At 46.3% G+C, this 13,520-nt stretch overlaps 1 protein-coding gene across 44 annotated transcripts in view; it reads left to right on the top strand.

Moving 5' to 3' along the window:
• Positions 1 to 11,674, top strand: part of EPB41L1 (erythrocyte membrane protein band 4.1 like 1) — a 177,856-nt gene extending 166,182 nt beyond the window's left edge. For all 44 annotated transcript variants that reach the window (XM_063633632.1, XM_063633638.1, XM_063633631.1 and 41 more), the window contains 3 exons: positions 510 to 590; positions 924 to 1,040; positions 8,206 to 11,674. In XM_063633632.1, the coding sequence (XP_063489702.1) occupies positions 510 to 590; positions 924 to 1,040; positions 8,206 to 8,214 (207 nt within the window). In that variant the 3' untranslated portion in view covers positions 8,215 to 11,674. The remainder of the gene's footprint in view (positions 1 to 509; positions 591 to 923; positions 1,041 to 8,205) is intronic.
• Positions 11,675 to 13,520: the final 1,846 nt, after the last annotated feature.

Genomic DNA, 13,520 nt, shown 5'->3' with positions numbered 1-13,520 from the left:
CATTCATGTGTTCATTCAACAAATCTGCATTCAGCACTGCCCTGGTTAGACTGGGTGAGGGAGTGGGGGAGAGGGGATATAGAGATGAACAAAATACAGACCCTGCCTTCAAGAGCTGGCAGCCTGGTGAGGTGAACAAGGCCACAGACACACATATGGTCGGCACCAGGCAGAGAGGTCCAGAACTGTGAGAGAGACAGACTCAGTGCTCGGGGAGTATCAAGGCAGGAAGACAGAAGCATTGCCAATCAGGATCTGAGAGGCAGCATTGGAGCTGGGCTTGGAAGACCTAGATGGGGTGGTTTGGTAGTTTTGGGGAGTGGTGGCAACCAGGCAAGATCTGCAGTTTGAAGTCCAAAACCAGAAAAGAAAAAATCTGAGGAAGTCAGGAGAGAAGGTAACTGCTGGTTCTCAGCCCTGCCCTTGAGAGATGATTTGGATAGGTCCCCTCTTGAGGCTACTGCCCCAACAGGACCCAAGAGTGACCTCACCTCCCTCTCCCTCTGCAGACTGTGAAAGGAGGGTTTTCTGAGACAAGGATCGAGAAGCGAATCATCATTACTGGGGATGAAGATGTTGATCAAGACCAGGTATGGGGGTAGGGACCGTTCTTCCCAGTGCCACTGCCCAGTCCTCAATCCCTCCTATGTTGGGTTACCCATGGATGGCTACCCTCATGGGCAGAGAAGGTGTCCACTTCTTGCTGACCCTGTTCAGATGAGAAACCCCCAAGGAAGGGGCGTTAGATGGGAGCCAGAAGGAGCCAGAAGACCTGAGCTCTAGTCTCTCCCTTTAGTTGTTTGACCTTGCCCCTCCCTGGGCCTCAGTTTCTCCAGCTGTGCACTAGAGGGCTTGCTGTTCTTCACAGTCTCTCTCATCTTGGATATTTCATGGTTCCTTCCTTTGCTGTTCTTTACCACCAGGCCCTGGCTTTGGCCATCAAGGAGGCCAAACTGCAGCATCCTGATATGCTGGTAACCAAAGCTGTCGTATACAGAGAAACAGACCCATCCCCAGAAGAGAGGGACAAGAAGCCACAGGTAAGGCTCTTGAGGCCCAGCAACCATGAGAGAGAGGAGGGAGCAGTAGCAAGATCCTCTGAGGGCCATTTCCATCCGAGAACCCAGTGACTTGACTGCTAGTGCAGCTTTGACCCTCCTCCCATCAGCCTTCCTGATTTGCTGCTCAAAGGAGAGAGGCACCTCCCCGAGATACAAGTTGATGGGGAGAGGAAGGAAGACTGGTTCCTTGGTTTCTTTGGGGTTTCAGGCTCCAGATCCAGAAAAATAAATGCAGAAGTGGTTAAAAATTTTTTTAAAGGGAGGGAAATGAAGAGAGGATTGACATTGGATATTGAGGTGGGACAGATGGAGGTCCTCGTTATCTCCTTGGGCATTTCCTATAAACCGGAAGTCAGAAAAAGTCCTTCTAGGCCCAGTGCCACATTCCTGGCCCTGAGTCTCTCTCTCTATCGCAAGTCACTGAATGTTGTTAAGGGGACATGATGACCAGAGCCCTTGATCCCTTTTGTCTTGCTTGACTGCAATTTTTTTTTTTTTTTTTTGAGATAGAGTCTTGCTCTGTCGCCCAGGCTGGAGTGCAGTGGTACAATCTTGACTCACTGCAATCTCTGGCTCCTGGGTTTAAGTGATTCTCCTGCCTCAGCCTCCCGAGCAGCTGGGCCTACAAGTGTGCACCACCTCACTGGCTAATTTATATATATATATATATATATATATATATATATATATATATATGTATTTCTTTTTTTTTTTCGAGGTGGAGTCTCGCTCTGTTGCCCAGGCTGGAGTGCAGTGGCGCAATCTCGGCTCACTGCAAGCTCCACCTCCTGGGTTCACGCCATTCTCCTGCCTCAGCCTCTCCGAGTAGCTGGGACCACAGGCGCCCGCCACTGCACCCAGCTAATTTTTTGTATTTTCAGTAGAGACGTGGTTTCACCGTATTAGCCAGGATGGTCTCGATCTCCTGACCTCGTGATCTGCCCACCTTGGCCTCCCAAAGTGCTGGAATTACAGGCGTGAGCCACTGTACCTGGCCTAATTTTTATATTTTTAGTAGAGACGGGGTTTCACCTTGTTGGCCAGGCTGATATCAAACTCCTATCCTCAAGTGATCTGCCTGCCTCAGCCTCCCAAAGTGCTGGGATTACAGGCATGAGCCACCGTGCCTGGCATGATTGCATCTTGACTTCTGAGACCTGCAGGGGCCAAAATCTTAGGGACTCTAATATTCTCTTGTTTCACTGTGGGCCATCAATGCTTTGGTGAATAAGAGAAATAAGATGATGTTGGGGCAGATAGGGCTTTTAGCAACCTACATTAGGGGAAGGGTTCTTCTGGGCCCTCTGGAAATTTACCAGATCTTATCAGATCTTAAAACAAAATCCCATAGACATTGAGTTGGATAAAATAAGCCAGGCACAGAAAGTATAAACTGTATGATTCCATTTGTAGGGAGTCCAAAAGCAAGCAAAACTAATCGACAATGTTGAAAATCAGAATATTTCTGATTTTCTATCTGAGAAAAAATTCTTCTGTCTGTTACTTCTGGGATGCAGTATTCACAAGGAAGAGGGAAGGGCCACAAAAGAACCTTCTAGGGTGCTGGAAATGTCACTATTTTCAACTGGGTGGGTTACATGGGTGTATACATATAAAAACATCTATAAAATTCTTCTCACACTTAGAGTTGTGCACTTCACACGTTTCACAGATTCTACCACAATGAAAAAAATCCATCTCAAAGACCCCACAAATATAATTGCTGGTCTCCTTTCTGCCCTTTTCCTTAAATGAATGAAACCAGTCTTTTCCAGAAAGATACAAGAATGTTTCTCTTCCTTTGATTACCAGACCCCTTAATGTCAGAAGAAAAAGCACTGAAACACTTTCCTGCTGCTCTGAAAGGCTGCTAACCTCTGGTCTAGACTAGGGCTGTTCAGCAGAACTTCCTGCAGTGATGGAAGTGTTCTTTCTGTGCTGTCTGGGATGGTAGTCGCTAGCCGCACGTGGCTATTGAGGACTTAAAATTGGCTAGTCTAAAAAGAAATGTGCTTTAAGGGTGAAATACGTGCAAGATTTTGAAAATTTAGTATGAAAAAAGAATGTAAATGATCTCAATAATTTTTACATTGGTTACATATTTAAATGATAAGGGATACATCAGGTTAGGTAAAATGTACTATTAAAATTAATTTCATCTGGCCAGGCACAGTGGCTCACACCTGTAATCTCAGCATTTTAGGAGGCCAAAGCAAGTGGATCACCTGAGGTCAGGAGTTTGAGATCAGCCTGACCAACGTAGTGAAACCCTGTCTCTACTAAAATACAAAATTAGGAGTGGAGGTTGGTGGGTGCCTGTAGTCCCAGCTACTAGGGAGGCTGAGGCAGGAGATTTGCCTGAACCCGGGAGGCAGAGGTTGCAGTGAGCTGAGATGGCACTATTGCACTTCAGCCTGGGCAACAGAGCAAGACTCCGTCTCAAAAGTAAAATAAAATAAAATTAATTTCACCTGTTTCTTTTCAAACCATTTTTAATGTAAACTAAAATTGAGAACTTTAATTGTGAAATTAAAATTTTCTATTTATCTAGAAATTTTTAGAAAAATAGAAATATATAGAAAATTTAGGAAGTGTTATCTAGAAAATCTATTATCTAGGAAAAAAAAATTTTTTTTTTGAGAAGGAGTCTCACTCTGTCACCCAGGCTGGAGTGCAGTGGCACAATCTTGGCTTACTCCAGCCTCCACCTCCCGGATTCAAGTGATTCTCGTGCCTCAGCCTCCCAAGTAGCTGAGACTACAGGCGTGTGCTACCACACCCAACTAATTTTTGTATTTTTAGTAGAGACGGGGTTTCACCATGTTTGCCAGGCTGGCTTCAAACTCCTGACCTCAAGTGATCTGCCCGACTCGGCCTCCCAAAGTGCTAGGATTACAGGTGTAAGCCACTGCACCCGGACCTATCTAGGAAAATTTTAAATTCCATATGTAATTCACATTCTATTTCTATTGGACAGCACTGGTCTAGAAGTGTAGGTTGGCCATGGGTGGAGCCTACCTCCCAGCCTTCCTCAGACCTTCATACAAGTGATTGTCATTCCTATCCCCTCAGTTTTTCAATCATTCTTCCTTTATTCCTTCCAAATCTCAGAGTGGCAGAGTGTAGGCCACTTGCTGAGCTGAGTGTACCACCTGGGGAAGCCTGTTTAAAATACAGGCACTAGAGAACCCTCTCCATAAAGTCTGATTTAGAAAGACTGGACTGGGACCTGGGATCTGTATTGCCTGGGAATCTTGATTTTTACCTTGGTCCTTAGGGAGTCCCTGTGCAGCCAGGTATAGGAGCACTGATGCAAAGACCTCTGTGCTGGGAATCCAGGGACCTGGCTCTAAAGCTGTTCCACTGACTAGTGTGTGACCATAGGTCCGTTTCTTCCCGCGTGAGGACTCGGTTTCCTCATTTGCAAAATGAAGAGGTGGAGCGAGCCCCCTTCCAATTATAGTCCTCTGGCTATTTGCTTTCCTGGGGTATCTGTTGTGTGTTTCTCATCTCTTCTCCATTCCCTCTCTCACACCTCCTCATCTTTCCCAGGGCATTCAGAACCAGGCCCCCAGGCTCCCGCCTTCCCATTTCCCTAGCCATTCAGAGCTCTCATCCTGGCCTCCACATCCTGCCCACCCCGCCGCGATGCAGTCTTTCACATCTGCCCACCTCGCTGCTCCCTTTGCTGTCGCATTCCCTCCTCCTCGCCTCTCTTTAGTTCTTTCTTTGCTGCCATTGCCCCACGCACCACCATGCCCCATCTCTCTCTTTTCTGGGTTGTTCTGTAAAGGTCACCTTGTTTATGTTGCCCTGGCAAGCCAGAAGTTTCTTTCCCTTGCCTTTTCTGCCCACATGCTTTACCAGTAGTTATGGTCAAGTAGAACCCACGTCTGACTCTTAATACATTCAGACTCACTAATTCTAGAAGAGGTCTCCTCTGAATTCGAAAACTCCTTTTTAAAGTGCTTGGAAACATTGGCTTAATGGATGGATGCCTCTTGGTACCCCAAGGAAGAGCTCTGTACTCCTGCAGAGTCTCAAGCCCTGCCCTTTATTAGCTGTGTGACCTTTTAGCAAATCATTTAAACTTTTCAGCCTATGTTTCCTCGTCAGCCAAACAGCAATGATCATCACAGTAATAACAATCGCTATAATTTATGGAAAGCTTACACTGTGCCAGGCACCAGGCCGTGCACTCAACACAAGTACTGTTACCTGCTCATTCATTTTACAAATGAGGAAACTGAGGGTCAGAGATGTTAAGTGGCTTGCTCACAGTCATGAAGCTGTGAACAGGACGGATTGAGTAGAGAATGAAACCCCATCTGTTAGACTCCAAAACCCAATGGTCTTGACCTTTTCACCACACCCACTTTTCAGAACATCTGTCTCCTAGGGCTACCAAGATCATCCATGCAGCATGGTAGTTAGCACACTGCCTAGCACATCGTGAGTGCTTAATAAAAGCTCATTATGACTACTATTAACTTGAAATAGGCTAACAAAATGCTGCATGCAGGGACTGTGCTGTGCTGTAATAAACCAAGAAGAATAAATCATAACACTGTATTGTTTAGATGTCTTTGGTACTTCTGAAGTGTCTATGGGCTTACGAAGACATCCCACATACCCAGAATAATGATTACACTGACTTATAGGACAGCCACTTCATTAATTGATACACAAACTTAAAGTGCAGCCTGTTACTGTAAGGAAAAACAAAACAAAACAAAACCAAAACCAATGCCCAGTTAGGATGTAGTAATTTTGCTACATGAGTAGTATTCTTTGAGTAGTATTCTTTCTACTCAATTTTGACCAGGGGCCAGGCGCAGTGGCTCACACTTGTAATCCCAGCACTTTGGGAGGCTGAAGCAGGAGGATTACTTGAGCCCAGGGATTCAAGACCAGCCTGGCCATCATAATGAGACCTTTGTTTCTATAAAAAATTTAAAAGGTTAACTGGGTGTGGTGGCTGGCACCTGTAGTCCCAGCTACTTGGGAAGTTGAAGTGGGAGGATTGCTTGAGTCCAGGAGGTCCAGGCTGCAATGAGCTATGATCACGCCACTGCGCTCCAGCCTGGCAATAGAGCAAGACCCTGTAAAAAAAAACAAACAAAAAAACAAAAAAACGAAGGAAGGAAGGAATAGATGGATACAACTAGGTTTTGGAGCCAGAAACACCTTGGTAGCTGTGTGCCCAGAGGAACCTCTCTGACCTCAGTTTCCTCATCTGCAAAATGTCATTAATGTATACATTGGAGTTGCTGTAATAACTAAACAACACCTGTGATATACTGGATCTGTGTCTTGCCTACAGAAGGGACTCAGCAAGGTGAACCTGCTTCCTTGTCCCTCTGAGGTTTTTCCATGTTTAGAGGTTGATGAGAGCACTGAGAAAGTCAGACCATAATTGTCCACCACCAGCCTGGTGCCTGAGGCCCTGTCTCCATGAGGGTGTTCGTCTTGCCGGTCTTCATCTTCTGTTCCCTCCCCAAATCCTCCAGAAACATCTGTCCCTGCTTCAGTTGACTGTCTTCCTTCTTAAAGTTCTTCCTTCTTGAAGTTCTTGCTATGAGCGTGGAAAGTCACCCATGTCACAAAGTCACCCATGTCACACAGAACCTTTTCCCTTCTCTCCCTGCAACCTCGCAGGTCAGACGTGTGGTTTCTGCTCCATCTTCTCCCGCTGGCCCACCTCCTTCAAAGAGGACCTGTCTCCCAAACACCACCAGCAAGAGGGCAGCACTTGCCCAGCTTCCTAACCTTCCAAAATTTAATGGGAAAAAATTGACCTGTTCCAAAACAGGAACCTTGGGCTCTAGTCTTGGTTTTGCCAACTTACTAAGCCTGAAGCCTCTGGGCCTCAGTTTTCCTATCTGTCAAATGAGCCAAGAAAGATCTGTTTTCTGTGATTCCGTTAGCACTTGACTGTATGCAAGTAGCAGAAATGATGTTTCAACCATTAAATGGTTTTGAGTAGTTGCTATGTGCCGGGCACAGTGTTGGACACTGGAAAGACGAGTTAAAAGACAGCCCTTGCCCTCAAGGAGATCAGAGTAGTGTGTGGTTAAGTTAACAACAGCAACAATCATCATAATAAGAACAGCCAGTATTTATTCAGCACTTACTATATGCTGGGCCCTTGCTTCGATTCCTCCCTATAATGGGAGGCAGAACCTATTTTACAGAGGAAGCAATTGAGGCTTAAAGAAGTTAAGAAACTTGCCAGGCACTGTGGCATGCACCTGTAATCCCAGCTACTTGGGAGGCTGAGGCAGAAGGATCACTTGAAGCCAGGAATTCAAGGCTGTAATGTGCATTGACTGTGCCTGTGAATAGCTATTGCACTCCAGCCTGAGCAACATAGTAAGACTCGTCTGTTAAAAATTTTTTAAAGTAAAGGAAGTTAAGAAACTCACCCAAGATTACAGAGCTAGCAGGCCCATAGAGTGGGATTTGAACTCAGGGAGTCTGATTTCAGAGCCTGCTCCCTTAAATACTGAGTTTTGAAGCCAAACCTGGAATCCAGGCTCCATTTCTTTATTTAAACACTGCTGTCTGTGGTTTAATCTCCAGGACACAGCAAGCCCACGGACAACAGAAAGGAAAAACAAATGAAAAAAGAACATCTGCAATCGTGACTAAACATTTCTTAGAGCTGACAAAAGATAGGAAGAAAAAGTGAAATGATGATGATCTTAGCTTCTTGGTGTTAAAGGACATTTTAACACATTTTCAGGCCAAAGTAAAAGATTACCACCTCCCTGGAAACAAGCGAGCAAACACGCATGGGCTCTGGAATCCAACAGATGTGGGTTCGGTTCTCTGCTGCCACACACAAGCTGTGTGGCCTTGGAGTGCAATAGCTACTCACAGGCATGATGATTACACATTACAGCCTTGAGTTTCTCACCTCAAGAGATCCTTCCACCTCAGCCTCCCAAGTAGCTGGGATTACAGGTGCAAGTCCCTCTACCTTGCTGAGTCACAATAAAGGGCATATGGTAAAGGGTAGCAAAAACAACCTCTTGCCATGTATTTTAAAACAAGTGACAGAAGTTACTAATTTTTCTTGTCCTCTTCCTTCCTTTCCCCCCACTCCCCACCCCCCATTCTACCCCATTCCTCTGGCTTCCAGGAATCCTGACCTCTGTGAAGAGATCCTGGCATTTCTGGTCCAACCCAAGCCAGAGAACCATTAAGAAGGGGCCTTCATTCTGGATTCTCCGACGCAACACTGACGTCCCAGCTGCGACGTACCGTCACTGATGAGAGACTGGGAAGGGAAAAGCATATATATATAGATATATAGAGATATAGATATATATACAGGAAACACTGCATCCTTGCACTGCTGCTGGGGCTGGCAGAGCAGTTGGCCGACAGCAACAACCGACATCTGAACACCTACATTTCCTTTGCAGACAAACTGAAGAACTGGTGGGATTTTTTTCAAGAAAAAAAAATTATATAATAACTATAATCCCTTGCTCACCCCTTTCCCCTGCCAAATAAGAAACGCAAGCCAGACCACGATGATTGTAGAAGTCCCTCCCGCCCTGGTTCTGCACGTTACAGTTAGCAGACGAGCAATTCCATTTGTTCTTCTCCAGCATCTCTGAGGCCCACTTGAATGCAAAGGAAAACACTCGCGCAGCAAAGCAAGAGAAGTCGCAGCAGCAAGACACGCACAGTCAACCATTTTCCGGGAAAAAAAAGAAAATTCCCCACTTGGAAAGAAAGAGGAGGAACACTGGATTCTTACTTTCTGGATCTTGACACTGGGCTGCAAAATCCACCTTCCTCTCTCCCGCCTCCCCTCACCCTCAACTCTCAATGTCTTGCTGTCATTTTCTGTCTCGGCTCCCTCCTCCCCCTTCTCCCACCCCACACCCCTCACCCTCTGTGTCCTGGTCCTTCTGAGGGCCAATGCAGATGACTCTCCTTTGAAATGAGAAAAAGAAAAGAAAGCAAGAACAGAAAACGAAGCCACAGGAAGGGAAGTAGACATTGTATGTTTATGGTTTCTCATTATGAAGGTGCAGCTTGTAGGAGGTTTTTACGGATGTGCTTTTAAGTTATGTATATTACATATAACAGGAAAAAATATTAAAATAAACAGTGCTGGTAAGTATGAAGCTGACATTCTAAAATTATAATTATCTGACTGTGATTGATGTATCCTGAGGTTCCTAGATCTCACTGAACTGGCCCAGCTAAGGAGACCTGGACTCTGGGTGTGGGTTGGCTCACAGTAGGGGCTGACGGGTTCAGTGTAGTAATACTGTGTGTGGTGTTTGTAATTGGTTGATTGGTGGGGAGGGGTGGGGGCCCCTAATGGAGAGGTGTGGGTTTGCCAAGAAAGAAGCAACACAGATGTTGTCCCCAAAATGCCAGTTCGAGACACCTTCTCCCTGCCCCCCGGTAGTAGCAGTCAGGGCCTGGTCTGTGCTCAGGTACCGTGTCCCAATCTGGGACTCTGCTGCTGAAGTTGCCACAGTAGAGGTCCCTAGCTTAGTCCTTATCTCCCTACGGGGCTTGCCTTGGTTTTCAGTCTTCTCTCTCTCTTTCTCTCTTTTTTCTTTTTTTGGCCACATCCTGCCCTTCCCTGACCCCATTGTAATAACCAACTCCATATCCAAAGGGAGGTGGTGCTCCCAGCCATTGTAGAAGATGGTGGCTTTAACCTGACTGTCTAAAAAGTCCCAGCTCAGCCTTTTCCTCTACTCTCTTCCTGGTTCTGAATAATTTCTTCTCGGGCCAAAGTAGCCATGGTAAGGAGGCTTCATGGGGCAGACCCTGAGAGATCAAAACTGCATTTGCAAAGGCCTCCTCTGTCCCAGGACAAAGCTGAGACAGATGGGCAATGTTGCTCAAAGGCTCCAGCTCTGCATAAGACCTTGGCTTGGAGACCTCCTTTTCAGTCAACATCTGAACTCTGAGCTTGTGCCCAGAAACTGCCCCAAGACCACAGAAGCCCTTCAAGAAGCTCCCATCACAAGCTTGGCATTGCCCTCTGCCACATGTGGGCTTCCTCAGGCTTGTCTGCCACACGCTACTTCTCTGAGCTCAGAAAGTGCCCCTTGATAAGGGAAAATGTCCCACTGCACTGCTAATTTCTCAGTTCCATTTTACCTCCCAGTCCTCCTTCTAAACCAGTTAATAAATTCATTCCATAAATATTTACTGATTACCTGCTTGTGCCAGGGACTATTCTCAGGCTGAAGAAGGTGCAAGGGGAGGGCGGAGCCTGAGGAGCCACCTGAGCCAGCTTTGTATTTCAACCATGGCTGGCCCATCTGAGAGCATCTCCCCACTCTCGCCAACCTATCGGGGCATTGCCCAGGGATGCCCCCAGGAGGCCCAGGTTAGATACGTCCCTTTGGCTTGCTTGTCAGTGATGACATACACCTTAGCTGCTTAGCTGGTGCTGGCCTGAGGCAGGGCAGGAAATCAGAATAGCATTTGCTTCTCTGGGCAAATGGGAAGTTCAGCGGGGCAGCAGAATCAGCAGCATTCCCCCTGGTGCAGGCCAGTGGGCCCACTCCAACTCCCCCTGAGTGCAGCAGCACACTTTCCATACACTAGGTTCTTTCTACAATCCTGGTGGAAAAGCCACAGAACCTTCTCCTGCCCTTCTTAACTTGAGAGCTCCCACTCTTTCTGGGTCAAGAGCTGGAGTGGTGGCTCCATCCTCTCTGGGCCACTTCGGTCTAGGAACTCATCTTTGTAGGAACCAGGAGTCTTGAGCACACTGAACACACCTCAGAGGGAGGATCCTTGTTCTGGATTTTGTACCTGGCTTCGGGGCAGGGATGAAGTGACCAGGCTTAGCTTGTGGAGTTTGTGGGCCACCAGGGTTTGGGGAAATCGCCATTCCGCGGATGCTCTGACCTCCCTTCTACGGAGACGCAGGCAGTGCCACTAGGGAGGAGGGGACCTGCAAAGCTAGAATCTAGGGCACTGTTTCCTCCCCATCCTCCTCTTTGTAGAGAATAGAGATGTTTGTCTTGTCTGTCTTCAACCTACTTTTCCTTTTCTCTTTTTCGTTTCTCATCCTCTCTGTGCCGCCTCTCCACCCAGGAGGCCATGTAGCATAGTGGAAAAAGTCCCTGAGGGCGGTTAGGAGTTCTGGGTGACCATCTGGCTCAGCTCCTAACTCACCATGTGACATCAGGCTATCCCCCTTCCCTTTCTTGGGCCTCAGTTTCCCGACTTGCAAAATAAGCAGAAAGAACCAGATGCTCTACAGGGTCTTTTTCTACTCTGCCGTATCATGGGTCTTCATTTTCTCTTATTTTGTTTTCTCTGGATCTTTTCCATCTGAGGGTACAGGAAGTGCCAGGACCTGTTTCGGTTTTTGAATCCTGCAAGCACATTCCAAGACTGGCCTGAAATTGCATGAGCAACATCACTCGAAATAATTTTTTTTTCCAAAAGCACCTTAACAACCAATTGCGATGCTGTCCTGTCCCTTTTTACTCACACCCTTCTCTCCTCTCTTGTCCCCACGCTCCCCCACCTCAGTGCTCCGTGCTGTATGCGTGTGCTCTCTGTTCTTGTATACTCAATAAAAGTGAAATAAATGTGTTTGATGCTGAACCACACTTCCTTGGCACCTCTCCTCTCTCTCTCTCTCTCTCTCTCTCACTGTCTCTCTCTGACTTTGGCCACTGGTACAAGTCAGCACTGTGGGAGGGGCTAAACCTGAAGTGGAGACATCCCAACTTAGAACATGTTTATTCAACAAATATTTGGGACTCAAGGTGGTCCAGGCCTTGGGTGACTCTCCAGGCACAACACAAACAAAAGTCCCTGCCCTTCATGAACTCACAGGCTAGTGGAGGAAACAGATGCCAACACAGGCAAACAGTCAGTGACAGAGCGCTCAGCACGAAGGAAATACACAGGGAGAAGGGAAGGAGGGTCACTGAAGGAGACCACTTTAAATACGGTGGCCAGGTAAGGCCTCCCTGAGGAGGCGATCTGTGAGCTGAATGAAAAGAAGGATCAATCAACAAAGGCGAGGAACTTTGGTGCACATTCTAGGAGAGGGAACAGTAAGCATACAGACCCCAGGATGTGGAGGGGCTTGTTGAGTGGAGAAACAGCATGGTCCCTCCTCCTGAAAGAAGAGTACCTACATTGGAGTCTCTCTTCCTGTAACCCCCCTACATGGGAGCCTAGTGGGAAAAAATACAGCAATCATCAACTTCAGCCTTTGCCCAAAACCTCTGTATGTGTTCCCATATCCTCATACCACCTGTCCCATTATTCACTTATTTTTCTTTAAATTGACTCAGGTCAAGTGCAGTGGCTCACGCCTGTAATCCCAGCACTTTGAGAGGCTGAGGCAGGCGGATTACCTGAGGTCAGGAGTTCAAGACCAGCCTGGCCCACATAGTGAAATCCTGTCTCTACTAAAAATACAAAAAAATTAGCTGGGCGTGGTGGTGCATGCCTGTAGTCCCAGCTACTTGGGAGGCTGAGGTAGGAGAATCGCTTGAACCCAGGAGGCAGAGGTTGCAGTGAGCCGAGATCGTGCTACTGCACTCCAGCCTGGGTGACAGAGAGAGACTCCATCTCAAAAAGAAATAAAATAACTAACTAAATAAATTGACTCACGTTAAAAGCAAATGCATTTAAAAAGGAAACTATATTACTTCCACAAATGAAAAGCTTATGTCATTTGCCAAGAAAGGAGGTCTTCATAAAATAAATGCAAAAATATTAAAATTAACAACCACAATGCACATAAAACCTAAACTCATCCCTTGGGCAACCTGAGGTGCACACACCACACTTTCCTTTTATTCCACCAAGCAACTCACCTCAGCCCACCTTTCTTTATTGCTGCAGATCTCACCAGCGAGTCTTTTCCATGTGTAGGTATTTTTCCAGAGTTGAAGTCATCTTGTACATAGTTTTGTAAATACTTTAAAATATATGTATATATGTATATATATGTACATATATATATACATATATATATCCTGAGTATTTCTTTATACTTTCAAATACTAAATACTTATTTTCTTTGGAAAGGTAATTCATTAAATGATACAAAGACTATGCAGTGAAAAGTGATTCTTCAGCCTTCTCCAGATTTCTGTGTCTTGTCAGAGGCAATTGCTGCGAGGAACATTATGAATCCTCTGAATTTTCCTTATAGGTCTCCTTTAGCAATCTGTTATCCCTAGGGTTCTGGAATAGGACTTGGTTTACAAATAATGGGTCTTCATATGATTCCTCAGGACCCTGTACACCCTGATCCATATTTCTGTCTCCCATAAAGGACCATCCTGACTCTGCTTTTGTCGAATAATCAAAGGTAAGTTCACCCAGATTAGTGTTTTACAACTGCGTTGAGAGTGGGGAAATGACCCCTCCTCCTTTACCCCCAACCCCCACCCCGGGGACATTTAGCAATGGTTGTCACAATTGAGGGGTGCT

This window comes from Symphalangus syndactylus, chromosome 24, assembly GCF_028878055.3.
Source record: "Symphalangus syndactylus isolate Jambi chromosome 24, NHGRI_mSymSyn1-v2.1_pri, whole genome shotgun sequence".
NCBI lineage: Eukaryota > Metazoa > Chordata > Mammalia > Primates > Hylobatidae > Symphalangus > Symphalangus syndactylus.
The sequence above is the reverse complement of the archived record's forward strand: the minus strand, read 5'-3'. Positions and strand labels throughout refer to the sequence as shown.